General features: G+C 31.7%; 4 protein-coding genes across 4 annotated transcripts; 3 read left to right on the forward strand and 1 right to left on the reverse strand.

Moving 5' to 3' along the window:
- Positions 1-925: 925 nt before the first annotated feature.
- LOC108816007 (myb family transcription factor APL) lies at positions 926-2,729 on the reverse strand. Its single transcript, XM_018588562.2, has 6 exons — positions 2,469-2,729; positions 2,291-2,367; positions 2,078-2,144; positions 1,864-1,930; positions 1,734-1,776; positions 926-1,647 (listed from the first exon to the last, which is right to left on the reverse strand). The coding sequence occupies exons 1-6, from the start codon at positions 2,641-2,643 to the stop codon at positions 1,063-1,065; spliced, it is 1,014 nt and encodes a 337-aa protein (XP_018444064.1). The 5' UTR covers positions 2,644-2,729; the 3' UTR covers positions 926-1,062.
- Positions 2,730-11,928: 9,199 nt separating this feature from the next.
- Positions 11,929-14,417, forward strand: LOC108815483 (ALA-interacting subunit 5). The gene is made up of 8 exons (XM_018588071.2): positions 11,929-12,175; positions 12,521-12,579; positions 12,656-12,730; positions 12,827-12,940; positions 13,019-13,089; positions 13,171-13,468; positions 13,705-13,994; positions 14,120-14,417. Exons 1-8 carry the CDS (start codon positions 12,103-12,105, stop codon positions 14,169-14,171), a joined length of 1,032 nt encoding a protein of 343 aa, XP_018443573.2. The 5' UTR covers positions 11,929-12,102; the 3' UTR covers positions 14,172-14,417.
- A 1,691-nt stretch (positions 14,418-16,108) lies between these two features.
- LOC108818247 (pentatricopeptide repeat-containing protein At1g79490, mitochondrial) lies at positions 16,109-18,902 on the forward strand. The gene has a single exon (XM_018591149.2). The coding sequence runs from the start codon at positions 16,283-16,285 to the stop codon at positions 18,776-18,778; it is 2,496 nt and encodes an 831-aa protein (XP_018446651.2). The 5' UTR covers positions 16,109-16,282; the 3' UTR covers positions 18,779-18,902.
- Positions 18,903-19,691: 789 nt separating this feature from the next.
- LOC108816015 (glutathione S-transferase DHAR1, mitochondrial-like) lies at positions 19,692-20,751 on the forward strand. The gene is made up of 3 exons (XM_018588566.2): positions 19,692-19,851; positions 19,979-20,069; positions 20,160-20,751. Exons 1-3 carry the CDS (start codon positions 19,794-19,796, stop codon positions 20,650-20,652), a joined length of 642 nt encoding a protein of 213 aa, XP_018444068.2. The 5' UTR covers positions 19,692-19,793; the 3' UTR covers positions 20,653-20,751.
- Positions 20,752-21,116: the final 365 nt, after the last annotated feature.

Genomic DNA, 21,116 nt, shown 5'->3' on the forward strand with positions numbered 1-21,116 from the left:
AATTTAACTTGAATATTTGGATGAAGAATAAATATATATATTTTTAAGTATTTTTGGTGTTCTGATTATTGTTTATCTACTTTAGATGTTTACTTTTGACTATTTTTTATATTTCAAATCAACTTAAAATAGCTTATATCTTGGATATTAACTCGAAAATAGCTAACATATTGAAGTATATAAATATGATTTATATTCATTCGAATATCCAAAATATTTCGTTCGGATAAGGTTTAGTTGGTTCTCTAGATACCAAAATGGTAAATCCGTTTGGATATTATCTAATTTCGATTCAAATTTGGTAATATTTTTTTCGTTCAGATTTGTTCAATAAAGAGTTGATATTATAATTTCCATGAATTGTTTGTCCAAAAAATGTATTTTTTGAATTTGACATTGATTTAATTGAGAAGTTAATGAAGTGTACTTAATTTTAGAAAACACATTAATGTAAGTGGAAAAGACAAAGCATTAAAATAGGAAGTATTATTTAATTGTGTATTTAATTCAAATTTAATTTTGGAAAACACATTAATCAAAGTGAAAAAGACAGCATTAAAATAGGAAGTATTATTTAATGTCAATGGCATGTAAGTGTAAATAACACTGAAAACTAAGGGACATTCTATATGTGTACTTCTCTTTTAATAATATAGATATGGTATGTGGTATATATATTGTTAATAGAGAAGTTTCCTAATCTCGCGTAAAATGCTTAGTCAACGACTCTACAGATCGTGATCTTTAGTGATCAGTGATTGAGATTTGTATGTAGATATTGTCCATTATTTTTTTCTGATTAATAATGGAACTGAAACATGTGCGTATTAAATACATTTTTGCTTATGAAAAGTCCACACGACATGTTTATTTATCAATGCTGTATACGTGTTTCAAAATTCATATTTTGAGCTGCTAAAGTAAAACTGTAAAAAGCCCAGTAAATTAATATTTAGGCCGGTAAGTTACTAAAAATTGAAATAAAATGACATGTTCTATAGGGAATGGGAACTTGACCTCTAAAGTCTCGCTCACGCGTCACCTAGAAATAAAACTTTTGTATCACCCAAATGGTGAGTTCATTCCTTGTATTAACATAGGACTCAATGGTGATTTTCGAGGCGATAGCCTTTCCAGTAACTCCCCACAGTTATTTTCTGATAGAGAATCCAAATCCGTGGAGACATGTGTAGCCATTTGTATCTGAATCCGATGCTCATCATCGAACGGTTGGTGGCCGGAAAGATCTTGATCTTGATCAGACCACATTAAAAGTGCTTTCCTTACATCGTTACCAGAACTAGGGTTTGGTCGCTTCTTTCCCAAGTAAATGTTGGTGTCTGCAGCATTGTTGCCCGTGTAATGGTTCTCTATGTTCTGGTGATGGAAGTTATGATGGTCGAGGACTTGTTCGGTCGTGTTTCCATAGATGTTTAGGTCCTGAAACGGCGGGAAACTAAGAGGATGAGGAGATGGACCCACAGCTGCGGAAAGACTCGAACTTCCCAAATTTCCCATGTACCCTCCTCCTCCTCCGGCGGCGGCGGCTGCCATGTTCTCACCGGCTAGGGTTTGGCAAGCTCTCTCCAATATAGATTGCATGTACTTTCCTTGTGCTTCAATCCTCAGCTGCAAATGTCTCTGCACCTAGAAACATTTAAATGCAATATGTATTATGGATCAGTTAATTTCGTAAGAGTTAAAATGTCATAAAATATTGAGAAATTAATTACCTCTAGCTGTTCGTGCAACCTTCTCTGCACTTCCATTTGCATCCTGATCAAATAAACCAAGTGTAAGTTGCTTACTTGCTGCTAGTATAAAAAGAAAGTATATAAACCTAATATAGAAGAGAGGATATACTCATTCATGTTGCGACTGATCATGCCAGAAGAAGATGCTACGTTGCGCTGAATATCCATGACAGACGCTGCACGGTAAAATAAATTTATGAGAAATAGATGGATTATAAATTTATGAGAAATAGATGGATTATAAATTTAACACGCAGATGTATAAAAATTATGTGTAATCATTTCTAGAACCCTAATATGGTAGAGAAAGGAAGCGTAGTCACCTCTTGAACCTTCCTTTGTGGAATGATCTCCATACTCCTTGTGAGGCTGCTTTCCAAGCCTGAATTTCTGCACCCATAGATCCAGATGAATTTTCAATATTATAAAATTATAATATTAATTTAAAGTAATAATAAAACAAAAGGATAAAGATAGAAGTAGAAAATTAAAGGCGAGGAAGGAAAAAAAACCTTAGTTTATATTTGTGTGCATACCTGAAGATGACTCTTTAAGTGGTAAAGAGTAAGGCCCTTCACGCCCATAACTCTCATGATCGTCTTTGGAGTGGCTTCTGTAAATTAAAAACGATCAAAAACTTAGCTGTTATTATATATTTGGTTAATTAAAACGATCAGTACATATATATATATATGCGTTTTGTGGTGTGCATACTGTCGGGGCCGCCGAGCTGAGCGACGGCGTCGACGAAACGATCGTGGAGTTCGACGGTCCAACGCAAACGCGGTTTAGGGTCGGTGGTGAGGACAAGGCCTGAATCGCCTTGAACGCACATAGCTCTGTTCTCATATGAACCATTCATACTTGAGGGTTTCTTAGCATGGAACATTCTCTCTCTATTACTCTCTTTCTCTCTCTAGCAGAGAGATTCAAGGAAACGAATGTGATGCAAAAATGTAAGAGAATAGGATGCGTTTTTGAAGAGATCAGATGACGGCTTTTTTGCTCTCTCTCTCTCTCTCTCGCTCCTTTTCTATAATTTTTTTGTTTGTAGACTAAAATAAAATTAATATTTGATTATAATATAATATTAATACCTTTGAACTTTTTTTTTGAAAACAGATACCTTTGAATACTTCCAATATAAAATGTGTGCAAGGACATACGTATACATGAAGTAATTTTGTTTCAAATTAGTTTAAAATATTTAGAAAGTTTTAATTATAAAATGAATCTAATAGTAGAAAATTTACACCCACTTCATATATGTTTGACTTTTAAAAAGGTAAGTTTTAACATCAGGCATCCTATACAAGTTAACTAAATGCAGTAATATTTTATAAATTAATAATGTTAAGACTATGATAAACTATTAATTTATAGAGTTATTAGTTTAACAAAAAATATAATTATATTTATAAAATATTTTTTTTTACTTTTTAGAAATGAAAATTTTTCTCGATATTATATTCTTATTAATTTTTATAAATTTTAAGTTTTCTATTTTATTAGATTATTTGATAAAATTTAATTGTTAAAATTATGTATCCTAAAATATAAATCTGTTTTATATGTAATTCTATGAAATAACATTTAAATACTGAACTGAAAATAAAAGTTATAGACAAATTTTATTTTAAAAGAAAATAGATAAATTTATGTTTTGTTTCTATTTATATAAAATTTATATTTGTTTTATTTAAAATTATTATTTTATAATTTTAGTGAGATTATGTATTTACATAATAATTTTAAAATTTTATTATTTATTATTTTATCAAAATTTTATTATTTTATTATAAATTTTTTGTATTTATTTATTTATTGAGTATTAATTTGTATTGTTTCTGCTATATACATATAAAATAGGTTACTGTGGAAGGTGCATGTAATATGTATGCACTAATTCTCAAAAAATAGGTCATTCCACTTTCTGATTTTTTTTTTTTGAAATATATTAAAGTTATGTCGAATCTAATGTATTTAATATATATATGAGTGTGAGGTCCCATGGCATATTACATAGACCAAGAATAAGTCCATGAATATGGCTGAGAATGATATGCACACACAAAAAGAGAGCATATGAGCTACGAATATAGAATTTGCATTAAATCAAAAAATTAAATATATTGGTTATGTATTAAACATGAAGGGGAAACAGGAAAACATTCGATGTAGCCCAATATGTATTTAGTGAATGGATATGGAGTCAAAGCGTGAAAACAACATAATAATATGGAACAAACTTTAATTTATGCATATACATGGTTTATTGATATGTAGAGAATATGTATCAATGTTTTAAAGATAGTGTTACTGTTGGGGACCTCTTCTTCTACTTATAAAGCTCTTTTATTCTTCATTTTATTTTTACCATATGTTTTCTTCTTTTCTCCATTTTTTTTGGTTAAAGCTTGCTGGGGCTAAAATCCTTTTTGGCTTTTGTAGGACTGAAGATTGCGCAGCTATACGTAATGCATTTTCCAGATATTAAGTAGTTGAATTTAATTAGGAAAATTATTTTTGGGGTCAAAGAAACAATGTTTTCCTTGCCAATAATATTAGATTGGGGCTTAAATCATATTGTTTGTACAATCAATTATTCATATACCATATGGCTAAATAAAAATGTGAAAATGGTGCTAACTTTACATTGATAAATAATTTGTTTATTTTGTAAGAAGATCAAAGAAAAGCAAAATCAAAGTTCAAACTGAATGAGAATTGGAATCAATTCTTCTCCTCTTTGATGAATAAAGATAGATTCTTATTGCGCCAACAATATTAAAACAAAAACGAAAGTAGAGTGTAGAACTCCCGCGGGAGATGCCAATCCGCCCTCATTTACATTGTTACATGCAATATTAACTAGAATTGTCTGAACCTTTAAAATTTTAGAAACACACACATTCTTCATAGTTAATTCCTAAAGATCATTTAAGTTTTTTTTATTAATGTTCTTAATAATGATTTTAAGCAAATTTTATTTTGTAAGCTAAGTTTTATTTTTGCAATTATTATAACCAGGTAAAGTTAATATTTCATTTTAGCTAATTGTTGTTGAATCAAACTAAGAACTTAAAAATAAATAATTAATCACAATAAATTAAAGTCGGTTTTAAAAAAAAAGTTAGAGGCCATGGTTGCTTGAACTTCAAGCATCTTTTTATGATGCTTTCGAATTTCCTCTTCGAAATGAATATATTCCTTCCGCCCTTCTTATCTTTTCCACAATAAAAGAAGAAGATTTTAAATAAAAAAGGGAAGTTTACTAGAATGATACAAAAAATTATAGTAAAAAGATGCTTAGAATAAAATCCTAAGTTTGGCATAGAACCATGTATTCTAACTTTATTTGAAAAAAAAATCAGCGTTCTTTTTAAAAAAAAGCTAAGAAGTTTTGAATTCATATGTCCGTAAATCTTTAAAAAGGCTAAGACTAGGTAATTTAGTTATTCTTTTGGAAATCGATTTCGATCCAATAAAAATTGAACATATTGTATCCAAAATGTCTACTAGATAATATAAAAGTTTAAGCAATTAGACCATTTAAAGTTTTTTTTTAGAATCAATCTCTCAAATTTGATAGACTGTTACAATGTTTTTTTGAACAAACGGTAGAATGCTTTTTAAACAGAAATTAACTGAATGTTATAACCCTGTGGTACATGAGAAGTATAAGTGTTTATAATAAGATACTAGGATAAGATCCGCGCCTTGCGCGGGATGAATAATATTTTTAATTATGTTTTGGAGAATGAAATAATAGTTTGGTTTTATTTGGATTAGGGGTTTTCAATCCGAATATCAGATTGGTTTCGGTTCGGTTTTTTCGGTATTTGGTTTGTAAAATATAACTAATATTCTAAAACGATATTTACTTTGGTTCAATTTAGTTTATATACCGTCGGTTTGCATTTTATTCGGTTTTATATCAAAAACAAAATTATTTAGTTTGACATCATATTATATATTATACGAATTTTGGAGTCATGTTGTTAAAAAATCATTTATTAAAAATATTATATATTTAAATATAAGAATAAAAAACAAAAAAATGCTTCTATCATCTAATAAAATAATCAAATCTAAAATTAATATCAAAGCTCTAAATTTAAAAAATAAAAATAAAAACAAAACAGAAGCATGAAAGAAAAGTTTTATTATTCTTCCATATTTAGTGTTCATCAAATTAATATGTCTTCGATTGAACACAACTATGTTTGTTTAAAGATAAAAAATAATTGTAAAGAATTTCAACTAATTGTTCTCCATCAAATTTATAATCTTTACTTCAATTTAGTTACTGTTAAGATAAAGCAAAAAGATCAAAAAAAAGACTAAGAAAATAAGAAGCCTTAGTTGTAGTAAATTGTTACTTAATTATAGTTCAAGTGATTCAAATGATTTAATATATAGGGGATATGTTGGGCTGAACATTTGTAATTGTAATTGCGGACCGAAATCTATTTTGAATTTATGATGAGCCTGATCGATTTGGGTTTAAATTTTTTATCACCCTGTTTATATCTATAAAAACTGTAATGTGGTCAATAAGCCATTTTTATTCCAAAACATATTCTACAAATTTTTAATATTTAACTTTCACATAATTAAGAACCATTTTAATGATTTTAGAACCAAGACATATTATTTCCAAAATCGAATTACTTTGACTTTAGTCTTCCATATAGTTTTGAAAGATTTCAACTGAACGATTAAATTGATGCAGCCAATCTTGTTGCTTTAAATCGTTAGTATATATATATACAGAGGATTTAATTTGAATATTTATTAAATAAAAATTCATATTAATACAATTTTATGATTATTTGTATCTTATTATAACAAAACAAATTAAACTAATGATCACAAAATTTTCAAAGTGGGATCTTCAAATTTCTAATAATTTATAGATGTTTTGAAAAATTCAAAATATAACATATAAGAAAAAATGTAAATGTTTTTATTATATAGTTATTGTGATTATTTAATATCTTTTAATAATATAAAATTAAACAAAAAGAACTAAGATAAAAAAATGTTATCAAATATTTACTATTCATAATCATTAATTTCATATATACGTTAATCATATTAGGTAATTTCGTAGCTTTTATTTAAGGAAAGTTATTTAATTTAAATATTTATTTAATAAAATTTCATATTAATACAATTTTATGATCATTTGTATCTTATTATAGCAAAACAAATTAAGCTATTGATCATAAATTTTCAAAGTGGGATCTTCAAATTTCTAATAATTAATAGACGTTTTCAAAAATTCAAAATATAACATTTAAGAAAAATCTAAATGTTTTTATTATATAGTTAGTGTGATTGTTTAATATCTTTAATAATATAAAATAAATAAATAAAGAACCAAGATACATTTTTTATTAAATATTTATTATTCAGAATAATTAATTTTCATATATACATACGTTAATCATATTAGGTAATTTCGTAACTTTTATTTAAGGAAAGTGCGAGATTGTTTTTTTGTACATTATTTATCAATTCGATAGTTAGTTTAATTAAAAGTGTAATATAAGTTTAGATAGACCAACATATTTTTCTAAGAATAGTATATTTTATATAGTTATTTATTAAATGAGACTTCATAATCATATGGTTCTATGATCAGCGCTTATATAATAAGTTTATAATTTATAATTTTTCTTGAAAATTAATTGAAAGTTTTAATATTAAAATATTTATGTAATCTTATATGGTATATATTTTAATCTATATATATATATTTGTTTTATTATTAAATGATACTTTTTACTCATATGATTTTAAAATCATGTGTATCTTCTTATAATAAAAATGTTAAACTTTTGATCATTAATTTTAACATAATAATTTTAATAGTTTTAGTCATTTATTGTCTTTTTTAAATTCAAAATATATTATATTCAAAAAATCTAAATTTTTAATTTTGTAGCTAATTTTATTGTTTAATTTATTTTAATAATATAAAATTAAAAAAAAAATGATGGAGTAGATAATTTTTTTTATCAAATCTTTATTATTAGAATCTTTAATTGTCGTATATGTATATTAGTCATTTATGGTAATTCCGTAGGTTTTATTTAAGGAAAGAAAATAAATAAATTAAATTGGATCATTCACTTTTTCAATTTCAATCTAAGCATGACACATAGGATAAATTAGCATCCTAATTGAGTGATATGTGGACAATGAGACTTTTTTTAAATACTACAAAATTGAGGTAATTATTTTCAAAATGTTTCTCCTTTAATATATAGGAGATTTTGTTTTTTATCTGTTCAATTCAATTTGAAAATTTGTTTTGCTTTTTTTTTGTAACTTGAAAATTTGTTTTGCATATAGTCGATAATTTATTTAAAAAATATTCATGGGTTGGATGTTAACAATTTGTTTCTTCGAACTCTAATACCCTACATTTATATACCACTAATCCAATTTGGTACCTTAATAACTTAAACAAAGAATAATTTAATTCTGTGTAAGTGTAATCAATTTAGTTTTCCTCAACTGACTCCCATATATTTATAAATCTTGCCTTGGGGAAAAAGTTTTCGAATATTTAATATAACTTTCCGTATTTTCATCATTCTGAATTGTGTATCAAGGCGAATATATTTTCCGTTATACGATAAGACACGTACATTATTATTAGTCAATCGTATAATAAGGAAAATATCATTCACACATAATTTACACATGAATAACTTATATAATTCGATGTATAAATGCTGGTTTACGAAAATTTATATTCCATACATAATTCGATGACATAATTTTTTTATACATACCGAATGTTCTACTTCAATAGTATTCGGTAGGCTTGGGATTTAAAATCCGGATCTGCGATCCGATCCGGTCCGAAAAATGGATATCTATAGAGCCCGGATCTGGCGGATCCGGATATGGATCCGGGTAAATAAAATTTTAGGTCCGGGTATCCGGATCCGAATCTATTATATATTTAAAATATAATTATATTTATATATGTATACCAGATATAGTTTATATATAAAATAACTAAAATATTAGTTTTATTAAATTTCAATGATTTTTCAGTTTTCTTTTTTTAATAATTTTAAATAGACTAAATAAATGGTCAATTAGTAAGTTTTTAATTTTGAAAAAAAACATTTGGATCTGGATATTCGCGGGTATTTAGATTTTAGTCCGGATATCCAAACTCCGAATATCCGGATGGTCCAAACCCGGATCCGGGTAGCATTTTTACAGATCTGACGGACCCGGATCCGGATTCGGATATTCTAATATACCTCGGATACCCGATCCGTCCCATCCCTAAGGTTCGATTCTAATTAAAATTATAAATCGGCCAACTTCTTATCTTTTCCAAATCCCTGTAATTACAGCACTTTAGTGACATCCTACAATGGCTATAATGGTAAACAAAATACAAAAACTTAGAAAACACAATGGCTATATTGGCTTTCGATTAAAGTGAGTAATGTTGAAGTTGTTGTTGTCAACTGAACTTGCGTAGAATACGCATACGTTTACATCAGAGTTATATACATGCGCCATATACAAATAATAAACAACACCGTAAATGCAAATACAAATCATAAGTTTGTACGTTTAATATAAGGTATGTCGTCGTTATATCTGTGCCACATACATCTCTTTATTATAAGATTCTCTAGCATTTAATTTATGGACTCACCAATTTCTTAATTGATTCTCCAGCTGACACGTCATCCTAATTAACATTCTAATTGAATGACACGTAGAATATGAGCTTTTTTTAATTAATACAAAACTAAGGTTCTAATTTTCGAAATGTTTCTCAATTAATATATAGGGGATGATGAAAAAATCTTTTTGTAGGAATTTCTAATAATTGTGATCAAAAAACAAGACCGCTCTCTTTTTAGTATATACAAATCAAAACTTGCCGAATAATACACAAAAAATCACTTAAACAAGTTGAAAGCAAATGAACATTACAAGCCAAATATAAAGAACACTTTGTACATAACCATCTATAGACTTGCACACTTTATTACATCTTCATGTGAGATTTCTAATATCATAATCAATTCAATCTCTAAACAAGTTGATTCGCTAAGATGAAGCGTAGGTTGTCATGAGAGAAACGAGTGTTCTGAGTTACCTAAGGGTATTCGTCCCTACCGTACTTTGATCCTTCCCTTCCAAGACAAGTCTGCTTCACTCCCTGGAGTTAACAGATGTAAGCAAACGTGTGGCTATAATTTGGAAGATGTGCTTCGTCCAATTTTAGTCTTGCCTCTTTTGATATGAGTCCTTTGTTCACCCCTACAAGTCCATATTCAAGTACTTTAGAGACACACCTGGTTGGACACTGTTTTTGACTATATATAAGCAGCAAGTCCTGCTCATGCATATTTCGTCATTTCCATTATTTTCGATATATGCAAAAAGGTTACTAAGATTACATGAACATACTTGCAAAATTGTCATTAGGGATATATGATTGCGTCCTTCTCGGTTCTAAACCGAATAAAGTGAGCTACTACGGATCTGAAAACTGCTCCCTAACAAAGGCTAACCAGTTTTTTTTTCCTGATAAAACAAATGCAAGGAACACTAGATGTTTCTAATTCCTTCTTTAAAGATACAGAATGCTATTCGACTACAAGCTCTGAATCATTAAGAACTTACTTAGACAACATCACAGATTAAAGTATGGTAAAAAACGTCATCCCTAGACTGTGCTTTTTACCGCCGAGAATGTTTTTTGCTCCCTTTAAGAAGACAACAACAAATACATAAACTTATACCACTTGTTAGTATGAATTGGGTAAATACAAGAAATGTTTCTTGCTGAATTGCGTACAAGTATAAAAATATGAATGTCTCTGCTTAACAAGGATGCATAAGGGAAACACAAACCTTGGAAATAGCATCATGTACGAATGACTCTACCTGAGCAAGACTATTAACACTCTATAATACGTTACTGACATGTAACAAAAAACATGTTTTTACTGCAACTTGTCGATAAAGCAATGCCTTAACACTCATGACTATCACTTACCTCTCCTTTTACTGCTACATCCAGGTCTGCATCGTCAAATATTATGGAAGATACATTGCTGAGTTTTAGAGAAACCTACACCAAGAGGAAAAAGAAAAGTAGCAGCGATATTTGATCTGGAAAACATTTTTGATATAACGTATGATATTGTTGCTTAAGCATACCTTCTTGACAGTAGGGGCAGCACCTGGCATCAACTTCTTCCCAAGTTCTTTTGATCCTTTAAACGTGATTTTCCTCATCTAACTAGCACAAGAAACAAAAGAAAAGTCAATGAAACGGTTACTTATATCATGAAAAGTCAGAGATACAAATGACAAAAACTGCACAAAGATGGCTAGAGAAACCTGTGAACTCGTAAGCAAAGCATCCCCAATTTCAGGAGCATTTCCCATGGCGACATTATATACACCTTGTGTAGAAAAATCATATGCAAATGAATAATACAGAAAAAATAGAACTCCCAAATAAATGGTATGTTTAAAGAGTTCATGATCACATCAGAATCATTGTTAAAAACTAGCTTTCGGTCCAGCCACATTGACGATATAAGCACTTAAGAGATGGATCGATAAAACCAGATCACATGTTACAACGGAAAGAATTTATATGTGTTCGAAACTTACAAACTCTCATATCTTCTCCCTCCCACGAGGGTATCAAAATTTAGTAGACCAAAGATCGATGGTGGTATACATCATACATACAAACATAGTTCATGCCTAAAATCTGCTTGTAAAATCTCAATTTATGATATATGGTAGTTTATGCTGAAAAGATTAAAAGATTATCTATATCAGTAAAGTATATTTATTTATTTTGGTCATATCTAAAAGAGAAATTACTTAGAATATCTCTAAGCATGTTTAAACTATGGCTAGTAGTGTATGAAATTATGAATGACTTGTCGAAAAATAATTCACTTTATCAGAAAAAATAGAACACACCAGTCGTCGGTTGGATAGTAGGACCCATGAGAAAAGTGAACGGTCATAGAGCCCACAGACGAAGCGTTTCACTACTACTAGTATAGTATGGTAGACATACAGAGAAGGAAAAACGCTACAACAGAAGAATACGGTTTAAAAAATATATTGTACACGTTTTGGCTCCTCCGCATAGTACTCACAAAAGTTTCCATTTTCCCCAAAAATAATTGCTCTTTTTTATCATCTCGTACCTAACCTAAGCTAACCTAACATTCTTCGTCACCATTAGAGTCGGATCTGTTTTTCTCCATCGTTTATTCTATTCAGAATTGCCAAGAAAAGCATCCTTTGATTTGGTTCGACAATGAGTTCTGGTGGAGGAGGAGGATCGTCGTCTGAGCCTTCCGGTGTAAAGAAAACATCCAAGCGACCAAAATGTCATCTATCTATAGCCCCTAATTTTCACATTTTTTTTTCTCATGCCGTAACATACATTGATGCATTTCTTGTTTTTCTCCCAAGAACGATCACGTAGACAGAAAGTTAGAACTTTATTCTTTGTTTACCATGATGATTGTATGCCTTTTGATCACTACAATGTTTCGTATCATGGGGCGAATCTATCTTTAAGCTATCCTCGTCGTCCTGGACGAAAATTTCATTTTATGTTGAAATTTACTGTATAGCTTTTGTTCGTAAAGTTTACCATATTCGCACAGTGACTTTGGGTTTTCTCTGTTCTTAACGAGTGTTGTGTTATCCTCAAAATATTCCTTTACCAGATTCAAGATTTACTCAGCAGGAGCTTCCAGCTTGCAAGCCAATTCTTACTCCAAGCTGGGTGAGTTCCATCTCAGTTATGTCACACTAAATGTTATTTTTTTTCCTGTCTTCTGACTTCTCGTTGCTATGTGCAGGTGATCTTGACATTTCTTGCTGCTGGGGTTGTCTTCATTCCCCTGGGAGTCATCTGCTTGTTTGCTTCTCAGGGAGTATGTGAATTAAACGAATGTTACCTGTCTTTTTTTTCTCATCTTTGTTTCCTAGATTATGTATTGAGCACATGTTTCATTATATCATACATGAAGGTCGTTGAGATTGTTGATAGATATGACACAGACTGTGTTCCAGAATCTTCCAGGGCCAACAAGGTCGCGTATATACAGAGTGAAGGAAATAAAATGTGTAACAGAACAATAACGGTTAGGCAACATCTTCTTCTAGATAGGGTTGTATCTGTTAGCTATGGCTGCTTCACAAACTTGTCTCTGTTTCTGCAGGTCACGAAAACTATGAAGCATCCTATCTATGTATACTACCAACTCGAGAATTACTACCAAAACCATAGACGGTACTGTCAAGAGGGCTTCACGTCATGAATATGTGTTGGTGGTATCAGTTACAACTCTGCTTGATGATTATATATGTGTAGGTATGTGAAAAGCCGAAACGATGCACAGCTAAGAAATCCAAAAGCAGAGAATGATGTGCAGACTTGTGCACCTGAGGATAGTGTGGCTGGACATCCAATTGTTCCATGCGGTCTTGTTGCTTGGAGTTTGTTCAATGATACTTACAAATTTTCAAGAAATAGCCAAGAGCTTCTTGTGAATAAGAAAGACATCTCATGGAAGAGTGACAGAGACAGCAAGTTTGGGAAAAATGTCTACCCTAAAAACTTCCAGACAGGTGCTCCTATTGGTGGTGGAACTCTTGATGCCAAGAAACCGGTAATAAAAAAAAAACACACTTTCATTGCCGGATCTGAGATTTAAGGAGACAAACATTTTTAGGTTAATTTAAATTTAGAAAAGTTTCAATATTTTAGAAGTCACATAATACCTCTTTAAAATTTAGTGGTCAGAACAAATGTTTCATCCGATTGTGCTCAGAACCGGTCATATGATCACTTTAAATTCTTTCTAAATGGGATGTTAATTAACAGTTGTAAGTGTGTTTTGTGCAGTTGAGTGAGCAAGAAGACCTGATAGTGTGGATGCGAACCGCGGCTTTGCCAATATTTAGGAAGCTGTATGGGAAGATTGAAACGGACCTGAACACAGGGGATACCATAACGGTCTTGTTGGAGAACAACTACAACACTTACAGCTTTAATGGTGAGAAGAAGCTAGTGCTATCAACAACTAGCTGGCTCGGTGGAAGGAACGACTTCCTCGGGATTGCTTACCTTACTGTGGGAAGCATCTGCTTGTTCCTGGCCGTTACATTCTCTGTATTGTATCTAGTTAAGCCAAGGTACTTTACTTTCTCATGAATAGCCTTCTTCATCATTTTGTTAAGAACATTGTTATGTATTCTCCATGAAAAGCTTGTAGATTTTGTGTACAGTGAAATGATATTTGTTATTTTATGGGTTTCAGGCAACTCGGAGATCCCTCGTACCTTTCGTGGAACAGAAGTCCTGGAGGTTGACACTTGACAGATTAATAGAGTTTGGGCAAGGCTTCAAGCTTTGTTCTATTCACCGTGAAACGGCGTAGTTCTGAGCTGAGCTAGCAGAATAAATGAAGAGAAAATAGGAAATAAGAAGTATATAATAAGTACCTATATAATATAATTCAATGTTTTTTTTTTGACAAACATATAATTCAATGTTACGGACAACAACGTTTGATTACTACAATGGTAGTAACTAGTAAGATCATACCCTGTTATTAATGGTGTTTAGAAAATGCGAAATAATGTGAATGAATTAACTAATTTAATATTACACTAGATTTTGATCCGCTCGACCGAGCGAATATCAATTTTTATTTTTTTCTTTGTTTATATTAAATACTATTACATACTAATTATCATATATTTAAGAATAACAATGTGCTTAGTTACATCGAATATTTTTTTGTATATATTCTAAAGTAAATTATATGACCAATATTTATTGGACATCATATAAACAAATCAAACATTTGTATAATTAGATTTATGTATAAAATATCTAGAAAATAAATTTCTAAATTAAAAGTAAAAAACATATATAAATATGAGTTAGTGTGGTATTAAAAATTGATACATTAGTTATAACATTTGTAAAAAAAATAAAAATATAGACAATTTATTCCATAGAATATTCAATTTGTATAGTTGTATCAATAATTTTCAAAATAGAAAAGGTGTATGCACTGTGAAAATATTTTAAATCACATTAGCAAAATTTCCAAAAAGTATAGATTTTTTTGAAAATTTTAATTAGTTAAAATAGCTAGGAATGTAATCTAAATTTGTAATAAGTATTTATCTGTATAAGTGATTATATATATTTTAAAAATTTACCCAATTAAATAATTGTTTATATGACATTTTTAAACATAATAATTTATAATTTATATTGAATAATTTTATTTTGTTTTATAACCCATCAATTGTATAATTCATACTTTTAGAATATAACCCAATATATCCGTACAAATGTATTTTTTATGGATCAAAATTTATGATAATGTATAATAATATTGTTGTATATATTATTTAAAATATATGGTGTTATATATTTTATATTTTCAACATTTATCATACTGAACTTACATTGTGGTATTATTTATATGAAAAATATATGTGACATAATATTTTTATATATTATATAAATGATTATTTTAATGTGACTTTTATTTTTGTTATTACTAAGAAATAATAAAAAATATAATTACATGTTTAAAAATAATAATGTTTGTTAAATATTTAAAGTTATGTTTATTAACTATTTCCAAACGCACACACATATATAAGAAAATAGGAAAAAAACAATGAATAATATAAGTTAGGTTTATTAATTATTGTTGCCAATTTTTTTTATTTAGAATTCGATTTAGAAATGTATTAATTAAACAGAAAAAATAAAAAATCATAAAAAGTAATCCACATTAAATAGAATTTGGTTTTGCAAATACATTAATTAAACAAAAAAAAAGACAAAGAATTTTTAGAAAACACACATTAAATAACTGAAAAAGACAAGCATTAATATAAGAAGATTAATTAAACGCTCAGTGGCATATTATTGTAAATAATACTAAAAACTAAAGGGTATTTTTAAAGTGTACTTCTGTTTTAATAGAATAGATATTATTTCCATCTGGTTGTTGAATCCGGAAAACTTTATTAATCGAATGAAATTAATGTTTGCACAAAAGAAAATTGGTCCAAAATATATCTTTGTAAAGTATGTAAATGTATAAGTAATTTTCTAAATATTCGTGGTTTCACCTAAAACATATTTATTTTGGAATATGTGTGAATATATTTTTCACAGTACAATATATTGTAATTTTAATTGTTATTTTGATGATTGTTTTTTAGTTCCAATTGATTTATTTTGTTTTTAAACAATAAAACATTAGGGATACCTTTGGACTGTATTGTAAGCAAACCCCTGCTTCTAAAGTCTCAGGCTTTCTAGGGTTTTAGCCAACGAGGAAAAGAGACGAAGAATCGCCATCTCTGGAGACCACCAGGTTAGGATTCTCTCAAATCTTCGATTCGCATTATTACATGACCCAATATAGTCTCCATCTACATCTTCTCCAATGATCCGCGTAAGAACCGCGAAAGCAATCCCCAGAAACATCATCTCCACGCTTAATCGAACCACCACCACCGTCTCCGAGACTCCATTCCTTCCTCCATCTCCACTAAACCCTAGCTTAGCCAATCCCCTCTCCCCCAGCATCCGATTACTGCATAACCTCACTGTTTGCTCTGTTCCGAGAAACACCGTAACTAAGCAAAGTCCGAGTCTTTATAGGAGTTTCTGTAGTAGCGATGAGAGCAGAGCCAGCGAGTCCAGTGTTGTCTGGACCGAGGAGGTGGAGTATCTAGACGAGTCCGGGAGCGTGATACACAGCGGTAAAGGGATAAGATCCGTTGAGCCAGGGGTTGACGATCATGTCATGGTCGGTGGGTTGAAGAAGCCGTTGATGAACGCTTCCGCTGTTGCTAAGATCGTTGAGGTTGTGCAGAGGTGGAAATGGGGACCGGAGCTGGAGACCCATTTGGACAAGCTCCAGTTTTTGCCCAGCATGGTTCACGTTAAGCAATCGTTGAAGATCGTTGAGGATGTTGACGCGGCGGTGAGTTTGTTCAGGTGGGTTAAGAAGCAGCCTTGGTATGTTCCTTGTGATGAGTGTTATGTGGTTTTGTTTGATGGGTTGAATAAAGGGAAGGATTTCGAAGGGATTCAGAAGCTGTTCGAGGAGATGGTTGGAGACTCCGGAGAGGGGAGGAGTCATCATCACTCGCTTGGTGCTTATAACCAAGTGATTCAGTATTTGGCTAAAGCTGAGAAGCTGGAGGTTGCCTTCTGTTGTTTCAAGAAGGCGCAAGATTGTGGATGCAAGATTGATACGCAGACGTATAATAATCTGATGATGTTGTTTCTGAACAAGGGTCTGCCGTATAAGGCGTTTGAGATTTATGAGAGCATGGAGAAGACTGATTCTTTGTTGGATGGGTCGACTTATGAGCTGATCATTCCTAGCTTGGCTAAATCGGGCCGTCTTGATGCAGCTTTCAAGCTTTTTCAGCAGATGAAGGAGAGGAAGCTCAGACCGAGTTTTAGTGTGTTCTCTTCGCTTGTTGATTCAATGGGGAAAGCTGGTAGATTAGACACGTCGATGAAGGTTTACATGGAGATGCAGGGCTATGGTCATAGGCCATCAGCAACTATGTTTGTTTCCTTGATTGATTCATATGCTAAAGCTGGGAAGCTTGATACTGCTCTTAGGCTTTGGGATGAGATGAAGAGTTCAGGTTATAGACCTAACTTCGGATTGTACACAATGATCATTGAATCTCATGCTAAATCAGGAAAGCTTGAAGTAGCAATGTCGGTCTTCAAAGACATGGAGAAAGCTGGGTTTTTACCAACACCATCCACATACTCGTGTCTGTTAGAGATGCACGCTGGCTCTGGGCAAGTAGACTCTGCAATGAAGATCTATAACTCCATGACTAACGCTGGGTTAAGACCTGGTTTGAGCAGTTATATCTCTCTTCTTACACTTCTCGCCAACAAAAGACTTGTTGATGTTGCTGGGAAGATACTACTAGAGATGAAAGCAATGGGGTATTCCGTAGATGTCTGCGCTAGCGATGTTCTGATGATATATATCAAAGATGCTTCTGTTGATCTTGCTTTGAAGTGGCTGAGGTTCATGGGCTCTTCAGGGATCAAAACAAACAACTTCATCATCAGGCAGTTGTTTGAGTCATGCATGAAAAATGGTTTATACGATTCAGCTAGGCCTTTGCTGGAGACATTAGTGCATTCAGCTGGAAAAGTGGACTTGGTGCTTTACACTTCGATCCTCGCCCATCTTGTCCGTTGCCAAGATGAAGATAAAGAGAGACAGTTAATGTCAATCCTCAGCACTACCAAACACAAAGCTCACGCCTTTATGTGCGGTCTCTTCACAGGTCCAGAACAGAGGAAACAACCGGTTCTGACGTTTGTCAGAGAGTTTTACCAAGGGATTGATTACGAGCTGGAAGAAGGAGCTGCTAGGTACTTTGTCAACGTCCTTCTCAACTACCTTGTCTTAATGGGTCAGATAAACAGAGCTAGGTGTGTCTGGAAAGTAGCCTACGAGAACAAACTCTTCCCAAAAGCCATCGTCTTTGACCAACACATCGCTTGGTCTCTGGACGTGAGAAACTTGTCGGTTGGAGCTGCGCTCATAGCAGTGGTTCACACTCTCCACAGGTTCAGAAAACGAATGCTTTACTACGGTGTAGTCCCGAGGCGTATAAAGCTAGTGACAGGACCGACGTTGAAGATTGTGATTGCTCAGATGCTGAGCTCGGTTGAGTCGCCTTTTGAGGTCAGCAAAGTGGTGTTGAGGGCACCAGGAGATTCGGTGATGGAATGGTTCAAGAAACCGATCGTGCAACAGTTTCTTCTGAACGAGATCCCTTCACGGGCTGATATATTGATGCATAAGCTGAATGTGATGTTCCCAAGCTCTGCTCCTGAGCTTAGATCTATGTCACCTCCCAAACCAATCATGTCATCCAAGTCGTTTTAAACCTATGGAGAAAAAGCAAAAGTCATGGGTTTGTTTAATTACCCTCGTTTTGTAGTTGTACTTTGTTTCAAATCTCTCATTGTTAATACTTGTTTGAAAATATAATGGAAATTATATTTATCTCCTTTAAATTATATTAATCAGTGAAATTTCTTTTAATTTAGATATTTTATTTTATTATAAACTATAAAAAAGTTACATAGATATTTTACCTATGGTAATTTGATCAAAATTTGAATTTCAGAAAACTGTTTATTAATAATTATATAGATTAATGAAAATATATATCAAATAGCTTTCAGAATGACCTAAATATATTTCATTAAATTGGTAAATGATAATTATAATTTTATTTTATTTTTATTTTAATAAATTATTTATTATATATAAAATAAATATATATTAAAAGTTCGAAAGTAATTGAATCTAAATTTTCTTTTTCAACTTTTTTTTCTTTATAAATGTATTTTTCAAAAGAGAAAAATTAGCAAATTCGTTTAATTTTTTTTATAAAAGTTTAGTAAAACCTTTCCAAACTTGTATTTTTGAATTTGTTCTTTTTTTTTAACAAATATTAGTTGTTTTTCTGCATCTTGTGCAGTGACAAAATTTTAAATTTAATATTAAAAATAAAATTGTATTATTATTTTAAGTTTTATTGTTTTTACCAATATTTTAATAGAAATTATGATTTAATTGAAGATGAAACTTAGATAAAATAAAAAGTTATTTATTTTTAAATTATACTTTAAAATATATATGTATATATTTAAAATTGTTTTGAAAACGATTCACGACATACTTTTTGCATTGGTGTTAGTCGTTAAATTAAACATCGTGCTAAGAATACAATAACACGTGGAAAAGATAATATTCTCAAACGTTGGCCAATAAAAGACCACTGATTAGGTCAACGAACTAAAGGAGAGAGAGACAGAGTTTTGTTTAAAACCACTGCTCGACTCAATGATTATTCTTCCATCACTTGCGAAAGAAAAAGAAAAAAGGGTTAAAGATGGCTCTCGAAGTCTGCGTGAAAGCCGCTGTTGGTGCCCCTGACGCTCTTGGCGACTGTAACTTCTTCTCTCTCACTCTCTGTTTTATTTTTGCATCAATCTTTGATTTTGCAACTTTTTAGTTCTTGGATCTTGGAATCCTACATGTAAACAGTCGTCTAATAGCAGCGTTTTGTCGTTTCAGGCCCGTTCAGCCAACGGGTCCTTCTAACCCTAGAGGAGAAGAATCAGCCCTACAAAATACATCTCATTAACCTCTCCGACAAACCTCGGTGGTCTCTTTCTCTCACCCTAAAGATCGGTCTTACTTGTTCAGTCTCTTGTCTGAGTTTATGTCAATTGTACTACTACTGCTGATTTCACAGGTTCTTAGACATTAACCCTCAAGGGAAAGTACCAGTCCTTAAGATGGACGACAAGTGGGTGCCTGATTCTGACATCATCGTCAACATCCTCGACGACAAGTATCCTGACCCATCTCTCAAGACCCCACCTCAGTTTGCCTCTGTTGGATCCAACATCTTCAGCACTTTTGTGAGTTTCATCAAGAGCAAAGACTCCAATGACGGAACCGAAAAGGCCTTGGTTGATGAGCTACAAGCTCTGGAAGATCATCTCAAGTCTCATGACGGTCCTTTCATCGCAGGGGGAAGGGTCACGGCTGTGGATCTTAGCTTAGCACCCAAGCTTCACTATCTCGAGGTCGCTCTTGGCCATTTCAAAACCTGGTCTGTGCCCGGGACCTTACCACATGTCCGTACTTACATGAAGGCTTTGTTCTCTCTTGACTCCTTTGAGAAAACAAAGACCGAGGAGAAGTATGTGATCTCTGGATGGGCCCCCAAGGTCAACCCCTGAAAGAACTGTAGCTCCGAAGTCTCTTTAATAAGAAAATAAAAATAATAATAATGTTCTTGGAGCTGGTATTGAATCAATGAAATGAAATATTTTATAAAATTCCAAGGAACACAGCTATCTATTGTTTGATCAGTGGAGGGAAACTTAAAACTCTAAATACAACTTTTTCAAACTCGTTAGGTCTTTCTTACCTTCCAAAACACCAAGAGCATGTAGAGTCTTCTTCTCGTTCCTGACCTTACAGTAGAGTACATGTAGCACAACTTCACCTGGAGCTCAAATGGTGGGGCTTCTCCTAGCTGAGCTTGTAGATCTTGTACTTGAACTTCCCCTTTCGTTTAGGAAGAGAGAAACTACTCCTAGCTTGGACTTCATCCAAAGCATTAGTCCCCACTAATACCAATCTAAAATAGTGATGAGTTTCTCTCCTATATGTTTCTTTATTTTTGTCTCTATAAATGAAT

The sequence above is a fragment of the Raphanus sativus genome, chromosome 7 (assembly GCF_000801105.2).
Source record: "Raphanus sativus cultivar WK10039 chromosome 7, ASM80110v3, whole genome shotgun sequence".
Lineage (NCBI taxonomy): Eukaryota > Viridiplantae > Streptophyta > Magnoliopsida > Brassicales > Brassicaceae > Raphanus > Raphanus sativus.